Here is a 26,678-nt window from a genome sequence, read left to right as displayed (position 1 = left end):
ATTAATAATTTTATTCAAGTAAATATTCTGTCTCTAGTCTCTAATAAGAAGCACTTTTTTTTCAAAGGGGCACACATGATGATTTGTAGTAATGACATTTATTAATAAACTTTTACAAAGCCTTTTTAAAATGCTTATTTGGATGTCATTTAGCATCTGCATTAAAAAAGAAAAAAAAAAGGGGGAAAAAAAAGGGAAGACCACTCTTTTATTAGCATATGTGTCATGTTAGTTGAGCTTTTCCTGCTGACTTTTTGGGGTCCATGATATTGTGTAACAGCTGGAAGACTGACTCTCATCACAGCCGCTGAGGGGAAGGCAAATCTGACCTGGACATGCACTTAAAATGAAACTCCACTTAGTGCTGCTGTATGACACAAAAGGGATGGCTGAGGAGAGATTTGTTATTTCCTTATATTACTACCTAGTGGCTACAGCAGCCATATTTTCTAAGATCCTGGCTCATCACTTATTATTAAAAAGCTTAAAAATACTTCTGAAATTTAACCTTTTCTGTTGAAGAGGCTAAACTCTGAGCCCAAGAGACAAAAGCTTCCTTTTTGCTTAAACTACAAAAATCCTTCAAGCCAAACCTACAAGTATCACTGTTACAGCAAAAAGCCCTAAGACTGTGTCAGTATTCAGTGAATCTTTCATTTCTATTTGAGACTGTCTGCAAATGCCACTGTGTTATTTCAAGTTTGAATCCCTGATTCAAAGGACAAGTGTAAAAAGGAGAGTAAAAAAGACCCATGTTTCTTTTGAGGGTCTTTGGATTTATCTTTTGTGTTGCGATCAATTGAAGTAAACACTGTTTTTACATTCCATTTTTAATGTTATTTCCATGCTTATTTTCAATTTACTCTAAGTTATTGTGATAATTACTAAGACAAAAATCAGTGACTAAGAGAATGGAAATCTCACTTCTAATTATATTATTTAATGAGCCATGTATATGGAGTGATGCAAAGACAAATCAACATCTAGTTTCAGTTCAATAAATGAAGGTGGCTTAAAATCATTCCAGTATTAGGTAAATGTTATTTTTCATTGTCCATACTAGGAACTACTGTACATTGCTTCAGAATAATAGATTTAGCTGGTCTGCATGCCAGTATCCACTCACATACCTATGTCTGACCTGAGGATTAAAATAATCCTTATACCACTCCCCCTTCTACACACCTCTGGCTAAGACTAGAAATAACAAAGAAAACCCTGATTCCTCTACATGGATATCTGCTTTTAAAAGGTACATTACAGTGCTATAAGTTAACACAGTTAGTTTCTAATACCACCATTACTAACTACAGTTCTTTGCAGAAATATATGAGAAAGATATGAAACCTGGTAAATGTTAGTACACTCACTGAACAGCATGAATAAAACTGTTTCATTTGCATCTTAACTTTGCAGTAGTCTTGCGTCTCTTGCTATTTGGACTGTATTTGAAAGAGCTTTTATTTGAAATCTTTCAACTGGATTCCCCACCAATTCACTTTTCAGGGTCTGCATAGTTTTCTTTGGGCCAAAATTTTTCACTCTCTAGTGCTTAACATTACAGCCTGGCTACCTGGCAAACCTATATCTCAACATTTCCTTTGAGTTCTTACTCAAATAATGAATGTTTTTTTCTTCCCTTCTACTGGAAGAAGCTTTCCTGTTCTTTTGCATCAAACATTACTTTTCCTCCTTACAGCTCTTCTTCAAGGCCCATTGACATCCTAAAGTCTGCAGTTTCTTCAGCACATTATTAACACTCTAAAGGGAAAGGGAAAATACAAAGGAAAAAAAATACTCAACAACATGCCACACCCTAAAGAAGATCGATTCCTGTATTACAATTCAAATCTTCTGCTTTCCCAGACTCTGTCTGCATTACAAAAACTAGTAGTACTTCCCAAACATGGAGTCCGAGTGCCCTGCCATCTCTCAGCCCCGTATCAGAACAAACCTCTGCAGTGCATCACCTTACCTCCACTTCCCCCAATCCCTTTCAGACCTGGTTTCCACACACTGGCCAGGGATAGACAACAGCCATGACAAGACCCAGAAAGTCATCTGGACACAGCCTTGGGAGGTCTGAACTGTTTATTCTGATACTAATGTTCGCAGCACTGGAGCTTGTTCTCCTAAACCTTGCTCAGAGCACAGCGCACCAAATACTTAATAACTGTCGACAAAATTGAACTGGAAAATAGTAACCGAAGTCAAACCAGATATCACATTGTCCTGTGTAGGCTCTACAGTAACTAGCTATCACAGGAGCTGGGCAGAAGTTGCCCCATCCCCTTTTAAAAGGTGAAGCAAATTGTACTTCTTAAAAATGTGAAGAGGTGCTATGTGGTACTGAATCATAGCTGTTCTTAGAGTAATCAATGATATATTTCCAATAGTCATAAGAGTTTAAAAACATATTCAAAATCTGTACCTTTACATGCTGCACCTAGGATATCAACTTGGTTAATGTTGATGATTAACTCAAATGTGAAAATGCAAATCCACGGGACTGTGAATAATGCTCCTCTGAAGGGAAACTTTGTCATGTTCTTTGAGCAGAAGCTAATTAATTAGTTGCCAAGTGGCCCCTTCTGTCTATTGTTTGTACTTCCAAAATAAATAAATAAAACACTAATTATGATGCAGGCCCTCCTCTCCCATGCTGAGTGATAAGATGACAAAGAGATAATAATAATAATCCAGACATGCAGATTTGGTTGTTTATTGCTGGAGCAGTATCTTGCCTTAGCAAGACTAAAACTGCCAATACAAAGGCATCGTATTTACACTTGAAACACTGAGTTCTCATATTCATTTTTGAAGTCTAATGCTGTCCTCTGAGAACAGTCACTGAGGGAGACAGAGAGATGGAAACACAGGAGTAACACTATGAATCATACCCTTGGCCCAGCTCTTCCGACATTCTGTCTGTGCAAGTAGCTAATATCAGATTCACAGAAAAGCAGGGTACAAAACTAAGCCTTTGGAGAAACTAAACAATTGTGCAGTGTGACGAGGGATCCTTGCCTGACCCTGGAAGACAGACTGTTTATATTCTGAATTTAACAATAATAATAATAGAGAACCAAAAGTTCTTGTATCTTTTTGTTTCAGCCCACATAATCAGAAACATCATTAACGTTCATCCCCTTATCCTTCTTAAAAATCCTGATAAACTGTTTATCCGGATAACCCCCCACCACAGCAGGGAATTTCACAGGCTGATTATTTATTGCAGAAAAAGGAGTAGTTCTGAGTTTCACTGAATGCCACCTCACTCTCCTAACACAGTGTTGAATAAAGGGAGCACATGGCTGGGTTTCACTCTCTCCTTCATCATTTTATATACAGCCCTAAGCCATACCACCTTGTGCTGTGATCCCTTCAGATCTCACAGGCTAAAGCAGGGGCAGTACTTGGAGGGGAGATCTCCAAGGAAAACACTAGCACTACAAAAGAGAGTTTTGGTAATTCATTGATGGAGCTCTCTGTCTAAATTAGTTATGAGTCAGTGCCCTAGCTTGGTGTTTAACAGCACCATCCTGTTAGGAAATGTTTTCTTTTGGTTGAAACAAAGAACAGATTTCATAACTGCTTGTACTTAATAAAGTTATTAAGTACGTGGCACATTTTTTCAAACGAGGAAGAGTGTTAAGACAAATGTCTTGGCCAAATTTCAACTAGTAATTATGTTTTGCCTACCTACAGGCAATTCCCTGTGCAGTTTCACTTAAATACTTTTTTTTTTTTTTTTCCCACCTGCCATGAAAATACTTGCAGTGCAATGCTGCTGCACACAGTTAAACACAAGCTTCCTTCCAGTCTACCAGTATGTACATGAAGATGGCCCTATACGCACTTAGGCTAACACAGAATGTAAGAGCACTGAATTTAATTAACATTGTTAAAACATTTTGAAAGCCTCTGAATAAAGGCTTTAGAGAAGTGTAAAGTATTACCATGGTTCCTACAGTCTATTTATTTAGACTTAATAAGATTCCCTTCCCACACACACGCACACACAAAAGACACCTTTTTTTTTTCTTTGCCAAGTAAAAGCACATTAGTAAATAGCACTGATAACCAAGTCATCAAAATTTATTTTTGCCCAAGAACAAACTTTCCCACCATTGGCACCTTTTACTTCCTTTACCCTACAGGAATCTGAAAGACAAGTGAGATTTGCTGTATGATAAAATGGTCAAAAATTTCAAACTTTGATCAAGAAAGTGAGAAAGCAGATTCTGCATTTGCAAAATGCTCCCTGAAAATATAAGCTTCCAGCACCTTTGAGATTAAGCCCGGTGTACTACTAGCTGATCTGAATTACATGTATGAAGTGAGATGTTTTTGGAGAGAACCAAGGTCCTATTCATTTAAATCTTTATAGGTTGAAACAGACTGAAACTGCAAGTAGAATCAAATTGTGAGAATTAGGATAGATCAGGGACAGCAGCTGCAAAATACTTACTGTAAGAAACACTGGCTAATGGATAGACAGCTGAATTCCTGGCAGCTGGAGTCTCCCAAAAGTTTGGAGATATACCTCTCATTTCTCATCAAATCTTTATGTGGCAAAATGTAGGCCACTAATTTCTGTGCTTACAGTGAAAATATCAGAAGGAGAGATGGAGACTACTGAATACATTTGTCTTAAATTCCTGAATTAGTTCCTTCCATGCCCCATCTCTTGGCTGTTTGTTTTCCATGAATTTCTGCAAGCTAAATTTGCTGACCTAAGCAAGGAATTTCAGAAGCAGCTATGTTTAAATGCACACTGCAGAATATCCGAGGAAAGCACATTCTGAATGTGTAAACTGAGCATTCATGAAACAGCCAATTTCTAATGGGACATTTGCAATCAATCAGGGAACAGAAATATACCATGTGTCAAACCAAAACTAAGCAACAGAGCACAAAAGTTTAAATATATTAAATATTGAAAATGACTGTAGGTTGAGCTGCAGCAGCAGGACCAAGAATGATTTTTGGAAGATACTTCTAAAACAAAAGAAATTGAGAGAGGCTGATTTGAAGAAGCAATATCCATCCATTTAGCGCTCGGCCATACATAAATGACAAAGGTATGCTTATCACTCCTAGGGTTACTTCAGTAGCCACGTGTAGAATCTGGCAGGGCTTATAGACTGTAGAACATCTATAGGATGATGCTTCAGCCATTTCCACCAAGTGTTGAGTCTTACCAGCATGAACTCAGTTTGCAACACAGCTGGTAGATCCAAACCCAAAGCCTGGCAAGAAACTTGGTCAAACAATTGTTTTCACCATCCAAATCTGATTAAATAGTTGTACAGATGAAAATCATCTGCATCTTGGAGACATCCCAGTCTCAAGCACAGATGATTCTCCCTTAATCACCTCGGGCATATGTTGATCAAGAAGGGTGACAGACTAGAACTCAGCAATACTCCACACGGGAGCACATGAGTGCACCCACCAGGCTGATGAACAGCCACCCCAAACTGCCCCCACTCCCAGATCCTCCCTGCAAAAAAAGAATGGAGTCACTCAAGAGTAACTTCATTTATTGCTCTCATGGCCTTCAGCTCAGCTATTCATCAATACCACTTTATCATCAAATGTATCAAGAGTATGTGACAGATCTACAATAATAAGCATGCCATTTACTAGTAAAGAAAGGGGTAAAGAAATGCCCTAATGCCTCTGTGTCATCAAGTGTAGCTAGTAGCACAGATACTCCCTATCATCTTGCCTTTCAGTATAGCAATTCCACATGCAGGTGTATTGAGGGGACAGCATTTTCAACAACTGATGCCTTAATATTCAGTCAGTCCTAACCCAACTCTGTCTTCTGCCAAGAAATTTTGAGTAGGTTAGAGTTTCTAAGTCAAACTCTCCACATTTTTTTACTTGTAATTGACTTGAATATTGTGAAACATATATAACAATAATTAATACAATTAGCTGTGCATGTTAATATTTAATGAGTCTTTCCACTAAAGGCTAAACAGTTTAAAGGACTGGTAATAGGAAATAATATTTATTTCATTGATGGGTTTTAGGATCCTGAAAATGAAAGACAGAAAAAAAATCTGTTCCTTCTTCTTGCTAACATAGAGTTATTCTCTATAGTGATTTGGCCAGATTAAAAATCAGCATTTAAATAGAAGTCACCAATTCAAAAGAGTAGTTCAAATCTGCGGTGATTACAACACTTTTGCCTGCCAGCTGTCTAGCAGTCCATCAGAAGTGGTCTGGCACTCTGAGTCTGTTTTTTGATTGGGGCATAAGTCATCAAAAATCTCTATTGCCTTTATTGAGATCACTGCTATCAGCAGAAAAGTCAAAAAATAATGGCTCAGGTACCAGTATCGCTTCTCTTTGCTGTAGGACCATGCTTGCATTCAAGCTACTATACTGGGAGATTCTGCAACAATGCTCTATGGCTAGCAGGTATCAGTCGTCTGTCCTTTCATTGCAATCCTGAGAACAAAAATTCATTACAATATTTTTTAAAATCAGTGCAAAAAATGTGTCTGAAACTTCTAGAGATACTGTTGAACCGCAAAAGACTTCTGAACATTAGAATTAAAAGAAACTGCGGGTTTCTACTAGAGTATCTTTTTTTTTTATGTGAATTTTATTTTGAACCCCAAGTAAAGTGAATTCTTTAAAACTCATTAAGATGTTTTGATATTCATCTACCATTGCTTACTATAGTATATATATTTATTTATAACAGCATAACCCACACAAGCTCCCAAAGGGTTAATGCAACTAGATGAGATGAAATTCATGAGCATAATCCTAAACAAGTGAGTTGAAGTTCTATCAGGTCTATTTCATAGCATCAGGGATTACTGCTAGCAGTCTAATCCTACTGAGCCTAAGGGAGGTACGTTGTATTGTATTTGAAATCCTGGCCAGGAAAGAACGGAAGGTTAAATGGGTGCCTTGCTCTGTAATCAAATATCACAGGCACTACTTATCTATTCAATGAACAACTAACGTAGAAAATCAATTAGGAAACAAATAGCTTCTTCTTTTGAATTCTTTACCTAACAAAAAGAGAGAGGGGAATAAATAGTTTTATAATATATGTTTAACAAAAGTATATCATACTATCCAGTACAAAATAACTCTACAAATAGGCTGGCATACACTAACTAAAGACACAAAACACCCCATAGCAACTTCCAGTGTTTTAATGCTATTTCTTTAAGTGCTAGGGCTGTTTTCAAGGCCAATGTGTATTCGAACACCAGCAATTAGGCATCCTCTAAACATACAAAGCAGAACACAGAAAATACACATACAAAAATATTAACTGATTGCAGATAATTGGACTGTGCTCAAATGAAATCACAAATACATATCCAGTTCTTTGTAACTGAACATCTTAAATTATGTATCAGTTGTGAAAAGCATTTCTTCAGCTGTGCATCATCTTTTGTTCACTTGGTTAAAATCCCAGGAGTACTGAAAAAGGCTGAAGCTCCTACTGGTCTTTGTTCCCAGCAGGGAGAAGCCCCTTTTGGTGGTCTTGAGGTTAACACCCTACCCCCCCAACTTCCTATCCCCCATACCTGTCATGCTGAATAGACTTCACAGTCTGTGCACGCAGACAAACAGCCTGACCTGGCCAGCTAGTTTGATCCCTGGGCAGGAAGAAGATCACATCTGGTTATTAATGTTGGGACATTAAAAAAATGTAATCTTCAAGGCACTCAGAGAAGCAGGCTGGCAATTATACAGTATGCAGTAGATGTCAGTCAGAGAGCATGTTAGCCTGATATTATGTCCAAGAATGCTAAAATGTTCATTTTGTTCTGATGAGGGGTTTCAAATACAGTCTTCCTTTGTATCTATGAAAGCTGGTAAGAGAAGTAAGCCCAAAGCACTTAAGTCTTTAGCTTATCTGCTCTTAGGCATCCCAGTTTTTTAGGCTGATTTACACAGTTTTATAATGTAAAATATTTGTAGCTGAAAAATGATAAAACTAGGAAAACAAAACAAAATAAAACATGATTTTACAGTAAAGGAAGGCACCTAGTAAATTGAACAAAAGCTCTCAGTATTACAATTGTTCTAAACACGCTCCCATTGCATTCCCTGAATATTTCACCACTATCCAGACTTGTTAGTTCATTCATTCTAGACATCTGCGTATTAGCTGGTTTAAACACAGTTTATATAATTGGATAAAATACAGCAGAAACATTTGCACATGCATATGTTATATACACATGAACATAGACCATTTTTTAATAGCATAGATTTAACCATGTCATTGAGAAATTTTAGTGCCACCAAAGTCAATGGAAAATTTACCTTTGATTTGACTTGGGCCAGACCTTAACACTTTCAAAATTACATCACAGAACCTCATTAGGATATGTACTGAGAATACCAAATTCCTGATTAGACACCTTTATAAAGCCAGATAATTCCTTCTATTTGACCTACTGGTTATGACTAAAACAGAATGAAAGACCATGGTCTGGAGCTCTTACATGCTGTATTTTGCTGGTATCCCAGCCTTACTGATGCCACATGGAGATTTTGGATTGACAGTGTGAACCCAGCATGGGTCCAGCATTCTTCACAAGGAATGCTCTGGTGCCCCAAGGTGCACTTCTGTACTACCACTCACGTGGAAGGTAGAGAGGCATGGTCTTTCAGGAAGTCTCAAGTCTCCTTGAAGGTGATGTCAATAGAATCTCTGTGCTTGAAACCAGATCTAAAACTATCTCCACGGGTAGTTAATACTAGTGTTCCCAGCCCAGATATCTTAAATTAGCTGTCATTAGTTTGGTTTCACTGCAAACCACCATCAAGTTATTTTTCCTTGCTTCCTTTCAAATGGAAAGATTTTCTTTCAAATTACATTGGGCCAACACCCAGGATGGGCCTTCTACCAATGACACGTTAATCTTGTGATCTGAGTGTCTGAAAACGGAGCTTTATAGCATTGGAAGTGAGAAGTTTCCAGCTTTCCAGCAGAATGCTAGCACTTGTTTTTTAGCTCTGATAGGCCTTGAGATGTGAGGCACTCAAACTGAAACACTATTATATATGGAAAAGCTATTATAGGAAAAATGCAAGAGGTTTCTAAAATATTTTAGTTACAAAGTCACAACGTATTTTTTCCCCTTAGTATTAATGGAGCTTGGCTTGGTATGTACAGCCATATGAAAAAAAACAGTATTGATACAGTTAAAGAACACTACAAATTTCTAACATATTTTTCCTAATGCAAAATATGCAGGAGGTTCAAAATGCATGATAGTTTCCTGTGGGATGGTCAGCATACCTTTTCTGTCTTTATTACTTAAAAACAACACAGCCAACTCAAACTCGAGACAATAAAAGCTTTATCCCACTCGTCCCAAATAATTAAAAATGCATATGTGATAATGTACACAAACACTCACGCATGTATACACAAGAGAAAGTGGGAAAGATTATTGGCAGAAAAGAGCAAAAATATAAAGGAGTTTTAGGCTTGGCAAAAATGAAATTGTGCTAAGTACAGCAGGAACGACACTGATCCAGACATAGATGGCATTGTGAAAATAGACACACAGAAATGTCAGAAGAGCAGAAAGAAGAAGAATGTGGTGAGGTGGTGAGCACTGGCAGCATGCGTGCTCAACTGAGGTTGCAGAGAGCAAACCACCAGGCAAGGATGACACTCAGCAAAGTCCTGAGGGAGATGGAGCTTTGGAGTGAAATTCCAAGCTTGAGGCAAGAGAGGAAATGTTTCTGACAGGTTGGGGCCTTTCAGGGTGGAGGCTTTCTGGTTTTAAATAGTAGCTGCTTGAAAAATGCTCACAAGTGGAGAATAATTTAGGAGGAGAAACTGGCTACAGGCGAGGTGACCTAATGTGTATGCTCACAAAGTGTGTCATGATTATCGCTACCCAGTAACCAGTTTTGATCTGTAAAAGATATTTAGGAGGTGGATTTAGTTCTAACAGCATACACTTGGTATCAAGCAGGGGAGCTGTTTCAGTGGGAAGAAAAACACTTCCAAATTCAAATCCTCTCATCTTTTTCACACCCTCTCTGTGGAGCAGTCTCTCTGGCTGTCCCTTTGTAACTACCCTTTTCTCTAGAGCACCAGAAACAAATGGAAAAACCCTAGAAATAAACTTAGGGGGAAAAAAAAAAAAAGAAAAAAAAAAAACAGAAACAGAAACAGTAACCATCAATTTCAGCAAGAAATTACCCAAATAACAGAACTTTTTGAACTGAATAATTCCTCACAGTAGTGACAAACCACAGTAGTCAAACCACAGGAGAGCCATGTTCCAGTCAGTTGACAGTTAGGAAACACTGTCGTTTTGGAAAACTCCTGGGCCAGCTTCATCCTTGGAGTAACACTAACAAGATCAGCAGTACTACAACAAAGATGGATTAGGCTCACATTCTTCCCATCTCTTTCATCACCATTTTAATAAGAAACAAACAAACAAAAATTTTAAACCTTAAACAAATCCTACAGAGGATAAGAAATCATACAACTACTAAAAACCCTGTATCTTTTAAATTGTTCAGATTTTACTTTAACAGTATGTGCTCTCTCACACTAAAGAAAATGCCTCATGTACTCTGCACATGTCATTGGCAACTGAACATTTTAATTTTTTGTGGCAAATTCAGAAAATTATCCTCACCAAAACATAAAAGAATAAAAGTATTTTTTTGCGATTTGGGAGGAGAGGGCTGAGTGAGAGCCTGGTATAAGTTTTAGCAACTAAAAAGAACAGTCAGTGCTTGGAAACTGCTGCAGTAATTCCTCAAGTCCAGAACCCATTGACACAGCCCAGCCATGCTCCCTGCAAGGTGAACAGAGAAGAATTAAAACTCACTTGACCCAAGGATCAAAATGCAGGACTGCAGGATATATATATATATATATATATATATATATATATATATATATATTGTGACTGCAGCTGCAGCCTTTCTGTACCAGACAAAAAGGTTCCTGCAGTCCCCAGCATCCCTTTGAGCCAGCTCTGCCTGGGAGCTCTCCATGGCTGCTAGTGCAGGAAGGATTTCCCTCTCATCACATACACACTGATGTGTGCCCTAGCTGCTGCCCTTCCTGGTCCTTCTCCTGACACATCCCCTGCATGGTGTACTGGGGAAGGATGGGACTCACACAGCCAGTGCACTGCCAGAGACTCCCTGACACCAGTGGAGCAACCCTTCCCTCCCCCACGGTCGGGAACTTGCAGCAAATCTCCACTTGTTTTTGCTCCATTCATGGCAGAGAGGGAGCTGTGCCAAGGTTAGAGAGTGTTGTCCTCGACCGTACCTTTGTTGTAAATTTCTGTATTTCAAGTTTTCTCCAAAGACTAATACCCTTTTTAAGAAGAGTTTCAAACAGAAGCAAACTATTATAAGATGCAAATTGCTGGAAAGAGTGAGAACAATTCATAAGTATTTTCTTTTATGGGTCAGTAGGAAATAAAATAGAAAAAGCAACTTTTGTACCTTAATTTTCCAGAAGGAGGGAGAGGAGATAATCTAGAAGCATTTCAAATCTGATTTTGTGCAGTTATTCAGTGTGCTACAGCCAAGACAAATGCCTATCAGCATGCCTCTTTTGCTTTAACTAATTAGCAGTATTACAGGGTTCAGTAGTGACACTTCACCAGTAATTGATCCTCTGATGTAATTTTTTAAATATATTTCAAAATAGCCAGTGCAGGGTATCATGTAGCCAGTGCCATCCCAGAGGGCTGTGCAAGGACAGTCTGGCAGCCAGTGCAGAGGAGCTGGTCACCACCTGAGCCTGACCTGGGAGCTGGGGTGCTAAACACAGGCAGTCAACAGGAGCTGCTAGCACTTGGCATCTCTGAAAATCAGAGCCCTAATCCCTTCACTTTTATCACTTCCTTCAGCACTGGTAGGTAGCATGGCTAATTAAAATTCAGGTGGTGACTACTCTAAAACAGTGTTTGTATATACTCACACGGGGAATCACAAACTTCCTGGCTTGCTCTGAAATTAGTATTTCATTTCAGATTTTGTGCTGACTTGGTGGGAAGGGCATTTGGCATCATAGTTTCACATTACTTCACACTACATAGAGGGCAACTTAGTTACTATACATTTCTTTCTTTTCTGAACCTTAATGTGAAAGGTTTTAATGTCAAGCAGCATGAAGGCCAGAACAATCCAAAAGTCAACACAGCTCCCACTGTACGAGTTCAACCACAACAGACACCCCATCTGTATTTCATAGTGTACCTTAATAACAATCAATAATACATTAAAGTTAGCACTGAAAAAGAGCACACTACAGAGTCTGTTTGAGTTATGCCTCAGACTTGTAGTCCACTTGCAGAAACATCTTCTGTTTTGTATGTGCAAATGAGTATCTGGGAATATTTTATTTTATTTTATTTTATTTTATTTTATTTTATTTTATTTTATTTTTTTCAGCTAGATGGCTAATTAGCTATTTCTTTTCTTCAGGCTCAATGACCAGTTAACTGTCTACTGCTATTTGCACCCCCAAGAAACTGTGTATTATCAATAGACATGGGAAAGCAAGAAGAGGCAACTGCTCTCTGAAGAGACACGCAATGTGACATGGGAGTAAGCCAGATGCTTCTTTTCCTCACCCTCTTAATAGTAGAGGGAATTCTTCCACAGTGTAATTCAGAATTGGAGTTTTTCTCTGTCCACTAAGCACGAGATAGCCTAACCACTTAATGTAGACACCTACCAGAGAGGTAAAAAAAAAAAAAAAAGTCATGGGCTAGAAACTGACAGGCAGAAACCAAGCTACAAGAACTAACAAGCCACTCAACACAGCAAAAGTGACCTCTGGGTCTTCTACCACCAAACTAGGACTGATCTTCAAGAGAGTGTAAAAGAATTCATGCCAGTCAAAACCAGCCAAAGAACCATCAGGAAAGCCAGACAGGTTTAAAACTAGCTATGCAGACAGGTGAAATTTAGTATTGACAAATTAATCCAAGAAATATATATTATAAGGAACCATCTGAACCAATCAAACATATTACTGGTGTCTAAATTAAATGTAACAAGTCCAGGAAACTTGGGCATCAGTATGAAGAAAGTCATGCAAAGAGGCATGGAATGAAAGACAACATAAATCCAGAACAGAATCACAGAATGACAGAATTGTAGGGGTTGGAAGGGACCTCAAGAGATCATCGGGTCTAACCCCCCTGCCAAAGCAGGTTCCCTAGAGCAAGTTGTTCAGGTAGGCATCCAGACAGGCCTTGAATATCTCCAGAGAAGGAGACCCCACAACCTCCCTGGCAGCCTGTTCCACTGCTCCGTCACCCTCACCGTGAAGAAGTTCTTTCACGTGTTGGTGCGGAACTTCCTGTGCTCCATTTTTTGGCCATTGCCCCTTGTCCTGTCCCCATAAACCACTGAAAAGAGGTTGGCCTCTTTCTTCCACACTTAAGATATTTATAGACATTATTAAGATCCCCTCTCAGTCTTCTTTTCTCAAGTCCAAAGTCTGTTTTCTCAACAGACCCAGGTCTCTCAGCCTTTCCTCATAGGGAAGATGCTCCAGGCCCTGTATCATCTTTGTGGCCCTCTGTTGGACTCTTTCCAGGAGATCCCTGTCTTCTTTGTACCAGGGAGCCCAGAACTGGAGACAGTACTCCAGGTGAGGCCAGACCAGGGCTGAGTAGAGGGGGAGGATCACCTCCCTTGACCTGCTGACCACACTCCTTTTAATGCACACCAGGATCCCGTTGGCCGTCTTGGCCACCAGGGCACATTGCTGGCTCATGGCCAACCTGTCATCCACCAGGACCCCCAGGTCCTTCTCCGTAGAGCTCCTCTCCAGCAGGTCATACCCCAGCCTGTACTGATACATGCAGCTGTTACAACAGAATGCAATAGTATTTGTTTAAAGCAGATATATTTTTGGATGCACCAGGCATGATACAATAAAATCATACAGCTACAGTGAGAACAGTGTGTTCAGTTCTGAAATATCTGAATATCTCTAGAAAAAAATTAGCAGGGGTAGAAGGAGTTCAGAGACCAGCATTGGAATTAGCAGAAATGTGGAAAAAATTCCACTAAAAACAGTAATGAATAGAATGAAATTGTATGGTGCACAAATAGTTTAAGCAGAAGAAAGACATGATAGATCATAAAATAAAGATTACTTATGAATAAATAAAGATTATATAGAAAGACCATAAAACAAGTAAGAATGCATTATATTTCTTGTTCTGCTACCAGATGAATAAACAAACAAAACTTATGACTTAAATGAATGACAAGAAATTTTTAAGCAATTATATTTATATGCAGGTTAAAATAACCTGTGGAAGTCCTTCCCACTGCATGTAGGAAGCCAAGAGTTAAGTTTATGAACTGAATTGATATTTGTGTACATATAAGACTATCCAAAGACCATTTTTTTGGAAAGCAAATATATACATATATATTTGAATTTGTACAATGTTAATTCATTGTTCTTTAACTAAAGAGGACATCTGAGAAAAAAACAAAACAAAACAAAACAAAAAAACCACATAATTATACTTTATGAGCAATATTATTCCATATTTGCTCACTAAAGATTTTTTTTACTCTGGTCTGGGAAGCAATTGTTGTTAGCTGGTCTGGAGCAAAGAGATTAGATAAGTTGAACTAATGGTATAATTTACTGTGATAGCACAATGATTACATGCTTGGCCAATTAACGTGTTGTTTCTTCTAAAATAACATTCTCTTATGTTATGGACAGCCATTGCAAGAGATGTACTTGACTAACTTTATTTGCAATGGAGTATTTTTCATTAGGACAGGTGGGTAAGATAACTCACAATGAGGTGACTCAGAAACACCTCCAAAGAAGAAAGAAATATTCTTTAAAGCTAGCACAAATCCTGATAATTTCAGCCCTAGAAGTGTTTATAAGAAAATTACGAGTAATTAGGAGATAGAAAATAGAACAGAAATGGAAATCCAACCTTTACTACAGCAGACACTAACATATATAGACATTTGTATAGTATTTTATCAGGTGACAGTAGCAGCCTGTGGTATGTATGGACACACATAATTTTAAATTCTGTTTATGCTCTGGGGAAGTGTACACTTTTATAAGTGCACACACCTGCCTTTTTGCCTCCCCTCACTGCACCCTCTGTGCAAGAAACCCAGTCTCCAACAACTGTGACTTCTACTAGCCTTGGATAATGTCTGGCTCTATAAAGTTCTCACGAGCATGAACAACTTCAGATTTCATCTCTAACTCATTCCTTCCAGTAACAGATACTGTATCAGACAGATATACAGATAAATATAGGGAGAGAAGAAGACAGATATTTCTCCACAAATATGAAGAAATTAAGTGGTATGCTTAGTTATGTTTCTATAAGGTCCATTAAGCTGCCAACATACTGGGGGCCAACCTCTCTCTTGCCTCTGCTTGGTTAGAGACACATTTTCTTTTTCCCCAAGGCCATGCACTGTTTCCCAGTCGAGACAGTATTAAGCTCACCTTCTAAAGCTATTAGGATACACAACTACTAAAAGTAAAGGAGAGACATTTGTTTCCTTGTTGTTGTGAACGCAAAAGGCATGGAACCTTTATACTTGCAGAGATCAGAAGATGAGGGAATTGGGAAACGGGCTTGAATTCTCTAACATGAGATTTCAGAGCTCTTCTTTATTGATTACCAGCTCAATTCTCTTCCTTTTCATGAAAAAATGTCTCATACATATAACTCTTCAACATCAGCATAGCTATTGTCATTTGTATACCCCAAAATGTCTTAGGCAAACCTTATCATCCCTTTGGTACTTTTGAGGTAGCTGAGGTCACAGAATTTGAGCTGTCCATTGGAGAACTCATGAAGGAAAATAAGCATCCCAGAAAAAACTTCTGGATTCAGGTTCTCTGTGTTATATGTTGGTCATAGCTCAACCCACAAACCTATTTTTGTTTTTCAAATAACCAGACTACAAAGCATCTAACTGAGAAAGGATTTACTCTTTCTCAAAAATACCCACCAGGTGTCCTAATGATCGTTTCTAAAAATTTTCATCCTTTGAGTTCTATATGAGACATAAACTCAAGTATCATGAAGATACTTACGAAGCCTGACACATTGCAAGCCATACCAGTTAATATAGGAACAAGGAGACAGAGCATATTCACAGCAGATCCAATTCACCATGACATATGAGACTATCTTAGAAAACAAAAAACTGACGACAAAGCATATCAACAATTTAGGTAAAACCTGTTTCTGAGATGCATCTGCAGCATGGTAGGTCCTGGAGACCAATACAGTAGTGCCTTTGAATTGGCCCAGTGACTCTAGGTCACAAACTTGGTAAAAATATTCTTAATATTTTGTAGACTATGATTCAGTCATCTGAGACTGACTTCACAAGATCCCATTCTGATATATACCAGCAGTATGCTGACTTCCCCCTGGGTCAAAGATTTCGAGTCACAGAAGTTTCTGGACAAATAAGGGCATAAGGTTTTCAGAAACCCTTGCAGTTTGGCTGCTTGTTTTTTTCCACCAGCTTCAGTCTTCCTAATTTCCACTCATTCATTAGCTGCATACATACTGCAAATGCCAAAGGGCATTTCCAAAATAGTAACATCTAGATACTAAAAGCTGCCTCATTTCAGAAGTAAAGCAAGCCTTTTTTATGCTCTCATCACTAGCAGACACAGAAAGCAAGAATACTGAAATCCTCAGACTTTGTTTCATTGTTCTAGCTGTAAAAGTACCAAAATTCTGGTCCTTCACAAATTGTCTCTTTAATTAGAAAACTTTACTATTTTTACCTTAATCTATTTCCCAGAATGCAAGTTTTTGTCTAGATTACACAGAAAATAGGGATACTGTTATTAGAATAAGAAGTGCCCTTCCTTTTTTTTTTTTTTTTTTCTCTTTTTCTTTTCCATTAGGACCCATAGTTTTAAATTTAGCATAAGGAATGCTTGATAGTATCACTCATACCTGGTATGATACTTGAGCCTGTTGCAACTTTTCAGGATTTCCACTGAAAAACATCTTTATTTTTTAATAAATCAGTTTGGAGACAACTGATCTGTGATTCTGTGAACTCTCCCATTCCCCCTGCCAAAGATGGCCATAGGCCCAATCATAAGTTTAGGGTATCAGAAGAAATATTCCATTAGTGTTAAGTAGTTTTAGAACAAGATGGTATAGATCACTGGAAGTGTTTGCTGAAGTTCTGGTCAGAAATGTGTCCACTGTATGGTTTAAACAGTGTCATCATAACAGGATTGGTCTTGAAGTTTCTCTGAATAACGATTTTTTTTTTCTGTAAAAGAGTTTGTGCACAAAATATCCCTGAAGTATCCCTGAACAGCAGATTCTGTGCTGCTTCTATGGGTAGAGGCAGCCCTATTTATTTATTTATTTATTTATCCAGAACCAGTGCAAGGAAGCACCATATGCTTTTATTCTTTGGGACTAATTACAAGGGAAAACAGTGATCACAAATAAAATCTGTTTTTTGGGCAAACTCCTGAATACTATTCCTATATCCCAGGTCATCTGCACATAATCCGGCCATAAAATGGTAGTTATATATTGTGTATTTTTGACATATGAATCTTGTTAACGTTATGGTTTGATTAACACTCAAGGATAACAGTTTTAAACAGAAAAAAAAGTACATTTTTTATCAGACAAATAATGCAGTCAAAAATCCAGTTTTTATTTATTTTTTTATTTAATATTTTTTTACCATTTATGTCCCCCTTTAGAAATATATATAGTTTCCCAATCATGCATATAAGCAAGGAGCATTGCTCACAGTCTTCCTATGTGATAAAAACAGGTTTTCTGTTTTTGTCACTGCTACTGTAGGAGGATGCCCCAGGCAGGGGACTCCGCACACTTCATCATTCAAGGACAACCTTTGCTCAATTTTTGTTTCCTTCAGTGCCCCCTGTCTTTAAAAGCTAAAGATTATCTTAATGTCTTCCCTCCCACAGGGAGAGTAGCACATACATTTTCCCCTGAGGCTATGGTACACAATACTCTGCGTATCTGTCTGCTGCAGAATTGCAAGGCTGGCACCTTCGTCTGCAGACCAAGGGGGTCATTTCCATGACATCCTCCTTCACAGCTGTCCACAAAGGGAAGGTCTTGCAGTTCTCACCATAGCTTCATCTTCTTTATATATAAGTATGAGGATATACCACTGTCATTCTGCACTATCTGCCTGTGTTAAGTACACCAGCCTAAAAGACAGACCACCAGGAGCAAAAAATATTACAAGCTACCTCCGGTATTTTTTTTAGCATTAAAATCCTACCCACATTTAATGCAATTACTACCTATTTCCTGTTGTACTTTATTGTATTTTGCCCACAAATACACACATGAAATTTTATCCAATAAAATACATCTCTTGCATTTTGCCCAGTTCTTTCTAGACCCAACAGAATTGGTATTGCTCAGCATTTCACACCAGCCTCTTCACTATCTTCCCTTAAAAAAATTTGACCAGACTGTTGCTAGACAGTGGTACCCCAAAGGAAAAAAATAAATGCAGAAAATTAATTTGTTTATCTAGAGAGAAAGACACATATAGAGACAATGCAGTCTCAAGAGCTGTGTATTACACCACTCAAAGCTCAGTTCTGAACATATGAGGTCTTTAAGATTTATTCTCACCAACCTTGACAATAGACCAGCCTCCTAAAATTCCCAAATCTGGCATTTTTTCTGGATGGACTGACAAATGCATAGACCCATGGAATGCTTCTGCCCAGACACTTATCAAATACAATAGTAAAGCCGAAGTACACATATGCATGTCAAAATACAACTTTTCTGTCATGCCTGTCTTTTTTTCAATGCTTTTTCTTAATTATGTGGAATAAATGGTACAGAAAAATCCCACCTGGAAGAGTCTGCTAAACTGTGTTTACAAATTTTAGAGAAGACACCTGTAGTGTGTTCTGCACTATCAGATAAAATCTCCTAAGGGTAACACGTAAATCTATGTTGCAAGGCTGGGTGGGAGTGGCTGCTAAATTCATAGCTGCAATCAATTCATGCATGTACACACATAATGCACACATTGACCTAATACTCTTACATTCACTATACATTGCATCTCTACCTTGAATCTCAGTTAGAAATAATTACATATTTCTCTTAATATCAGAATGAAAGAAATCCAGGCACAAAAAACAGCTGTTATACAGCCATTTTCTTTGTTGAGCATACTGAATAAATGAGGCTGATCCTCTTTATGCTGCTTTTGCTCTCCTCCTTACTCACTCTTCCTGCTCTGCCAGGGGAACTACAAAGTCATGCTCCCCTGGGCAGGCTCTGCACTGGAAGTCATGTCCAAATAGTCTGGTACAGCCTCCTTTTTAAAGAGTAGCTTTATACATCATCATCCACAATAACACTCAAGAGTGAGATCCTGGACAACATTTCAATGGGAATTCTCTAAAGAATTTGAGAGTATTTTTTGCTTTAGCAGTGTACCATAAACCGAATCCAATGCATGTCATTTTTTGCAATGTATATAGGACCATCTAGGCAGGAGAATCAGACAACACCTGAATATCAAATAGAATATACATGAAATATAATGTGAGAATTACTTCTCAACTATTATATTTTAAATTTAAAATAGAAAAGAATAAATTTGAAATTATTATTCAACTATCCCCCAACATTTTTTGAAAATAATTGTACTTGTCTATTGTGTATAAGTATGTACAGTTAGCATGTTCATGAGTTGACTGTACAATGTGTTCTTTCAACCTTCATTTGTTTTTATACGTGCAAGCACAACAGCATAATCTGAACTACAGTAACTAAAACATGCAGTGGAAATTAAATTTCATAAAACATTTAAAACCTTAAATGATCATAAATCTTAAAGTACTATAAAAATGAAATATCCTCTATCGTGAGGTTTATGGGTTTATGTTTAGCAACAAATTTGAATAACTTTTGTTTATCACTGAAAACAGCTTTCTTCACCAAAACAAACAGCAAGAATAAGATTAAGCAAAACATGTTTTGCCTCCTCAGATGTGCAGACATATTCCAATTTCCTTTGTACAATGATTTTTATGCAAATCAATGCTGCACAATCTCCTGACCTCTTTTACCATCATACCAGGACAATGACAGTTCAATAATTGGACTGAAACATACCTAGGATATTTGATTTTAAATTATGAAGTTGGTGCAGGACAACTGAAATGAAAAGAATGCGACTTTGTGTTAATTCTGGACTGATCAAGTATCAAAATCATGTCAAACAGAGTAAAGCAAACAAAGTGATTAGGGCTGTTAGTCCATTCACCTCCACATGCATATACTTCACACCCTCAGTTCAGTTCTTAATTCCTAACAACGATGCTTTCATCCAGAACAAGGATAATGAGGAAAACCCAAGCAGGGTTCCTTGGGGAACTGTTATACTAAAAGTTACCTACGGACTAAATCCCACTTGTGCCTCCTGCACCTGATAAAGATGAGCAAAGCATTCAATAGCCCTCGTTTATTTAAAATCCAAATATGCGAACAGCATTGTGGAATCCAGACAGACTGCCTCACTGATGACACATGCAGAAAAAAAGCTAGTCTAATTAAGCTTTTGACTTTGAACCAGAAGAGAAGTGGACACCTTGCTTTTAAAAAGCGCTGTACAACCCCAGCTGAAGAGCAGGTGCTGCACGGTATTTGCATTTCCTGCAGAGGATGCTAGCTAGCAAGACCAACCAGCTGACCATGAAAATTCTTGGCCCTACGTGACCCAAGGACAGGCTATAAATCCATCCTATAAAATATAGTAAAAGCCCCGTTTGTTCTTCTACCCTTTCAATATGTGATGTTATACATTTGTGATTATCTCATTTTATTGGGCTCTTTAGAAAGCTGTTTATGATCATTTGTGGGCAAAACAAAGGCTCATTGTAAACTCTTTTTTAAATAAGTTGGAAGGTCAATATGAAACAAAGGGCATCACTTTTATGACTGCTACATGCAAGCTATGCTTGTGTGTGTAATATTACAATGCATTTCAGCAAAGGGATAGAGTCCTAGCTAATTACAAAGCTAACATATAATAGTATTGCATTAGCAGCCCAAGAAATTCCTATTGAATTGCATAGATCTGAAAATAGAAAGACATGCTTGTGCTGAACTTAATTATCTTGGAAAAAATTGTGAGGGCCAGATTCTCAGAAGACATAAACACAAAGCTCTGCTTTACACTCCTGAGGATCTAATGTTTTGTTTATTTGGATAACCTCCATCAGATAAAACTTACCATTTGGATTGACTAATTTGCCGTATTATTTATGGTATCTACAGTCAAGTAACACAATTACTACTCAGTTTGTGAACAATAAAAAGAATACTGCTGATCTTCAAATACAAGGTCTAAAAGAGACGATCAGCTTGCTCTGCCAGGTTAAAAATGTGAATGCTGTTGCATTCCACTCTAGGCAAAGAAGACAAGCCTTTTTCAAGGACAGTTTGGACTGAAATTCTTTTTTATGGTTTCAAAGTAAAACATTATGGTAAAAAATGAATACAGCTTTGTTTGTTTCTTCAGTCATCGTTAGCAATAGACATAAAGGTATTCTGTTTTTGAGCCCATATGGAAAGATCATCAACACTTTCTGCTTCTGGGTCCTTTGCCAAAATACCATATCCCACATGCCTTTTACCTTAAAACATAAAAGAAAAGGTGTTGTTCTGGTCAAATAAAGAAATAATTTTTACTAGCATACGTCTAATGTTAAAGCTGCCTAAATCCTGCCAAAGACATTAAAACACCATCTGCAAAACAGATTTTCATTAAATTGATCAGTTTAAAGTTAAGCAGCTAGGCAGATGATGCTTTTGAGCTAACCTTTAACCTTTAACCTTCTTAAACTGAAATTGGGTCACTCCTTTTGGGTAATATCTTTGCCGTTTGACAAGATGAGAGGTAAAGTGATCTATCCAAATTGAACTGACAATCATAGCATTAATAGTGATATGGATCAATATTTTGTCAATAAAGGAAAAACCAATGCAGTTTTCACACAGCTGAGTATTTGTCTGCTAACTGTTGCTTGTCACTTGCCCTGAGCTCCTAAATAGCTGCATATATAATGTAAACTGAAGTATATACCCAATATAAAATTAATGTATATTAAAGCTATTATTGGCTAATTGAATAATATTTTAATACACTGACTTCATTTTTTTTTTATTATGATTATAAACTGATCCTGTCATTCAGTTACTTGGCTAACTAAAACTTCTTTACAGCCCCTACAGTTTACTTGCAAAAAGGCTGCCCTGTTAGATTTAAACTCCTTTTACTATTTATTTATTAAAAGTATTTGGAAACTATTTTATGAGCACCGGACATGATATATGCAGTTCTCTGAATCAAAAGCTATTTGACTAAGCCACAAAATGGCTTCCTTAAGAGCAGTTACAGCTCTATGTAGTTTATATTCAGAAAGATCACTTTGCTACCTCAGGTTCCCAAATCTGCAGAAGTCCAACATTTCCTCCTGCAGAATGGAAATGCACTCTGTTGCTATAGCGTCTTTCTCTGTTTACTTGTGGAGTTACCGGATGCTTCGTGATACTGTGAAGGATTCACCACTCTTTGGTGGTTTAATTTGGTTTAATATCAAGCTCCACAATTCCAAACACAAGTCTTTGGGAACTTCATCTAGCCCAAGCAGAGTTCACTCAGGGTAAGGTCGTCTTTGTTCTAGTTCCTAGCAGTCAAAAAACTAACTGCACCTTCTGCAAGGAGCAATCAGGTCTTTTTCTTTCTTTTTTTCTTTCTTTCTTTCTTTCTTTCTTTCTTTCTTTCTTTTTCTCTTTCTTTCTTTCCTTGTTTTCTTTTTTTTTTTTTAATTTAGAAAACAGCTGAACGTTTTACTTTACAACATTTAGAATCTAAATTTAAAAGTGACATTTTGATACTGACCAAAATTATACAGCTTCAGAAGAGAAGCTCTGATGTTCATGATAGCTTTAAAAGCTATGGTTGTGAAAAGACATCCTTTTATTTTATTAATAGTTAAGTAGAGGAAAAGAAATCTAGCTGTTATGGCAACACTTACAAAAGGAAAATTCACAAACCAATAACATTTAAATAAACATAAATGACTAAAGATTAAACTCTAAGGTGCCTGACAAAGCAAGGAAACAAAGTCACAGATTCTTTTTCTGAGCTTTCAGATGGTTTTAGGATTAAAGTTTGTATTGCCAAACCATATTCACAGCACCTTAATTTTAAAAGAGTTAGAGGAGCTGCTTGAATATAAACACAATTCCTGAATATTCGATATCACTCCCAAGGCATATATCTATTATTCATACAAATTAATGTTTTTTGGTTTGTTTGGTTTGTTTTGTTTTTTCCTTAGGTGCTCTAAAAAGTATAACTGATGTATCAAGAAAAAAAAGTTTACAACTCTCTTGGCGTCAACTGCTTCACCAAGACCTGAAAAAACTTAGTCTGCCAGCAGATAACTTTACAGACTTTCAAAATCTTATTTATTTCCACCTTATGGACTGAATGTACACCCACAATTAAAACTAAAGTTGTCTGGGTGACATACAGAGGCATTACATTCCTGATACAGATACAGATATTTTGTGATACACTGTAGTACTGTCAATCCCAAATCTTAAAAGGAAAAAAACAACAACAACAACAAAACTAATACACCAATTCAAATTTTAAATAAATTGTTCCATGAAAATTAGCCTTAAAATGAGATTATATGAAAATAGTGTGTGCATGTGTGTGTGGTGTCTGATTTCTGAGAGTTTTTAAGCCTACCAGTGTTCAAATTTCCAAGCCTCTCTGGGAAGTCATGAGAGACATAAACTTCCAAACAAGCTAAGTTTCTCACTAGTAATCCTAGGGACAGATCTTAAAAATACATGTATTAGGAGACTAGCAACCTTATGATTATGAGATTTATGTTTTGTATTGCCCTTCTGTAGGACATGAAGTTTAGGTGGTATTACTGAAAGGGTTGTTCTTTACTCTTTACTGAAAGGCATTGGAATGGGCTGCCCGGGGAAGTGGTTGAGTTACCCTCCCTTGAGGTATTTAAAAGACATTTAAATGTAGAGCTTAGTGATATGGTTTAGTGGAGGACTTGTTAGTGTTAGGTCATAGGTTTGACTGGGTGATCTTGGAGGTCTCTTCCAAGCTAAATGATTCTGTGATTCTATTTAAGACCTTATGCATTCCTCCTCCTCTGAGATGCTTTCCTTAACTGACTCAGAGTTGGAACTTACAAGGTTAGTGTTGGTCATCTGATGGTCATATGATAGCTGAACTACACAGGCACAACTGAATCTAACAAACCAGAATCTGGAAAAATAAGAATAAATATCTTCAGCAGCAGAACATTATAACTGATGAGGAATAAGAGTTGAGACTCACTCCCTTATACTCCAAATCAAATATTTTGTGGAACATGCTGCAAAACCAAACATATTTGGCCAAGATTTTTCTAGGGATAGGGTTGTGTGAAGTGATGAGACAATGCTTTTTTGAGTAGCTGGTTTGTATCTTGCAACTCTATATCTATGCCTATGGTTTTATTTTGAAACAAGCGAATGGCATCTTATTTTCCAAAGTCTTTGAAGCTTTAGCAGTGAAGCCATCTGAGAAAAGTCTTCTGCCTTCCCATCTCCCATTCTATCACTCTTATCTGTGACGTTTTTTTCAGCAGCATCTCTCTGAAGGCTAGCTTTATAAAACAGATCATGGAAATAATCCAGGTTAACACTCCAAAAAACAGATGGGGACCAGCTATGTTTAATCCAGGTCATTTCAAAAACCTGCCTTACAGCATGGCTCTACAGTCAGCATAACTGGAGGCAGCAAGGAATCATTTCATGAAAGACAGGGAGCAGGAACCTCCGAAGACAGTTTTGCTGCTGAGGTAGGCAAATTATGTCACTATACTCTTAGCTCTTTTGGGACTTTACAAAACAAAAATTTGGGTCTTTAAAAAAGCAAACATACAAACACAAAAAAACAACCCCCTGGAGTTAAGGAAAAGCAGAGCAACCAGCACTGTGGGAGAATATAATAGACCTAATCTTGTGTTACTGCCATTTTTGTCCATAGCAGATACTCCAAGGTTAAAACTATCAGGTTATAAAATGAAAATTCAAGTTACTGCCTGTGCACTCTGTGTTAACTCAGAACATCCATTTGAACATTGCTGAACACCAGCAAAATGTTATTTCTTGCTTAAACTACAGATCTGCTGAGGCTTTTCTGTATTTGCTCCATATGTACATGTTTTCAACATGATTAGAAAACCAGCATAGCTGCTGTAATCAGCAGATGACTCCTTATAGCTTAGTTATCACAGATCTCTAGTATAAATCAATAGATAACACTTGCAAAATGGATTTTCTAATCATATTTAGAGCTTGTTACAGTGACTAATGGTTTGCAATATTTCCTGAATTTTTTTATCCCCTAGACAAAAGAAGTTTTTAATAAGTTACAAAGTTATTCATCTTGGAAATGAATGTGTTATATTTTGTACATGAACCAAGACAATCAAGCCAATCCAGTAAACACACTGCAGAAAATAAGTTACCCCATAATTAGGGTTTGGAAAAAGTCATGACAAGTTGTGTAATAAATGGTATTCATCACTCCCACATATTCATTATATCCACATAGTTTTTTCCAGTAAAGATAAAAATATAGTTGCCATTCTACTAACATATTTATCTACACCACACCCTTTCATGTTTGTGAAAAATCATTACTGGCTTGCAAAAGAAGGGCAGACAAAAAGATGGCAATGCTTACTTTTGAATATTGTTGGTAATAATGTGGTATATTACATGTCCTTACTGAAAATACTGATGTAAAATAACTTAGCTGTCACAGACTATGGTTGCAAACAGACATATAAGCCAGAAGGTGATCTCTTTTCCTATGCACAGTATGGAAAATTCATCATTTTCCATAATCTCTGTCAAGCCTCTGATCAAAAATGTTATGGACAAAGTTTGAAAAGATTATAAGACATGCAAAACCCCTCTAGTTATGTATGATGAAAGAACTTCTTTTAAAAAACTTATGTCCCCTGTGTCCATAAAGTGAAACCTGAGTGGGCCCTCAGGTGAATCTACACAATTCACTGGGAGCACACCTTCTTGATTAGCCTGAGTATTTTTTTTCAATTATACACCTTCCATAAACATTTAATCTGATGATTAATCACAGGCTTGTTCAATTAGCACTGAAACAGTTAATTCCTAGTCTATTTGGTGTCAACTTAAATTGCTGTCACTGGCTTACCTTGTACAGTTTCAGGGCTGCTTCATGCCTGTGATTGGTAGTATGTAAGCGCAATTTATCCACGCTGTTGGTGTAGTAGTCACAGGCATTACATTTTAGGTGAACCGGGTTGCCAATGGCAATACACTTCAGCCTCCACTCATTAGTTTTGCCCCCTTCTTTAATGTGAGCCACCAGTTGATATTTCTGCATATGTTTGTCAGTCTTGCAGTGGAGCTGGAAGTTCGCTTTGAGCTGCGTGTTGTAGTTACAGAGCTTGCACTGGTAGATGTCTCCAATTACAGCCCTCCACTCCTCTTCGGGGAGCGAGCGCTCGCTGCTCACATGCACACTTA

The 26,678-nt window shown here is 37.5% G+C and overlaps 1 protein-coding gene across 4 annotated transcripts in view; it reads right to left on the bottom strand.

Moving 5' to 3' along the window:
- Positions 1-26,678, bottom strand: part of ZFHX4 (zinc finger homeobox 4) — a 152,935-nt gene that overhangs the window by 98,516 nt on the left and 27,741 nt on the right. For all 4 annotated transcript variants that reach the window (XM_035546473.2, XM_035546480.2, XM_035546475.2 and 1 more), the window contains exon 3: positions 26,344-26,678. This exon is cut by the window's right edge. In XM_035546473.2, coding sequence (XP_035402366.1) covers positions 26,344-26,678 — 335 coding nt within the window. The remainder of the gene's footprint in view (positions 1-26,343) is intronic.

Source organism: Cygnus atratus, chromosome 2 (genome assembly GCF_013377495.2).
Source record: "Cygnus atratus isolate AKBS03 ecotype Queensland, Australia chromosome 2, CAtr_DNAZoo_HiC_assembly, whole genome shotgun sequence".
NCBI lineage: Eukaryota > Metazoa > Chordata > Aves > Anseriformes > Anatidae > Cygnus > Cygnus atratus.
The sequence above is the reverse complement of the archived record's forward strand: the minus strand, read 5'-3'. Positions and strand labels throughout refer to the sequence as shown.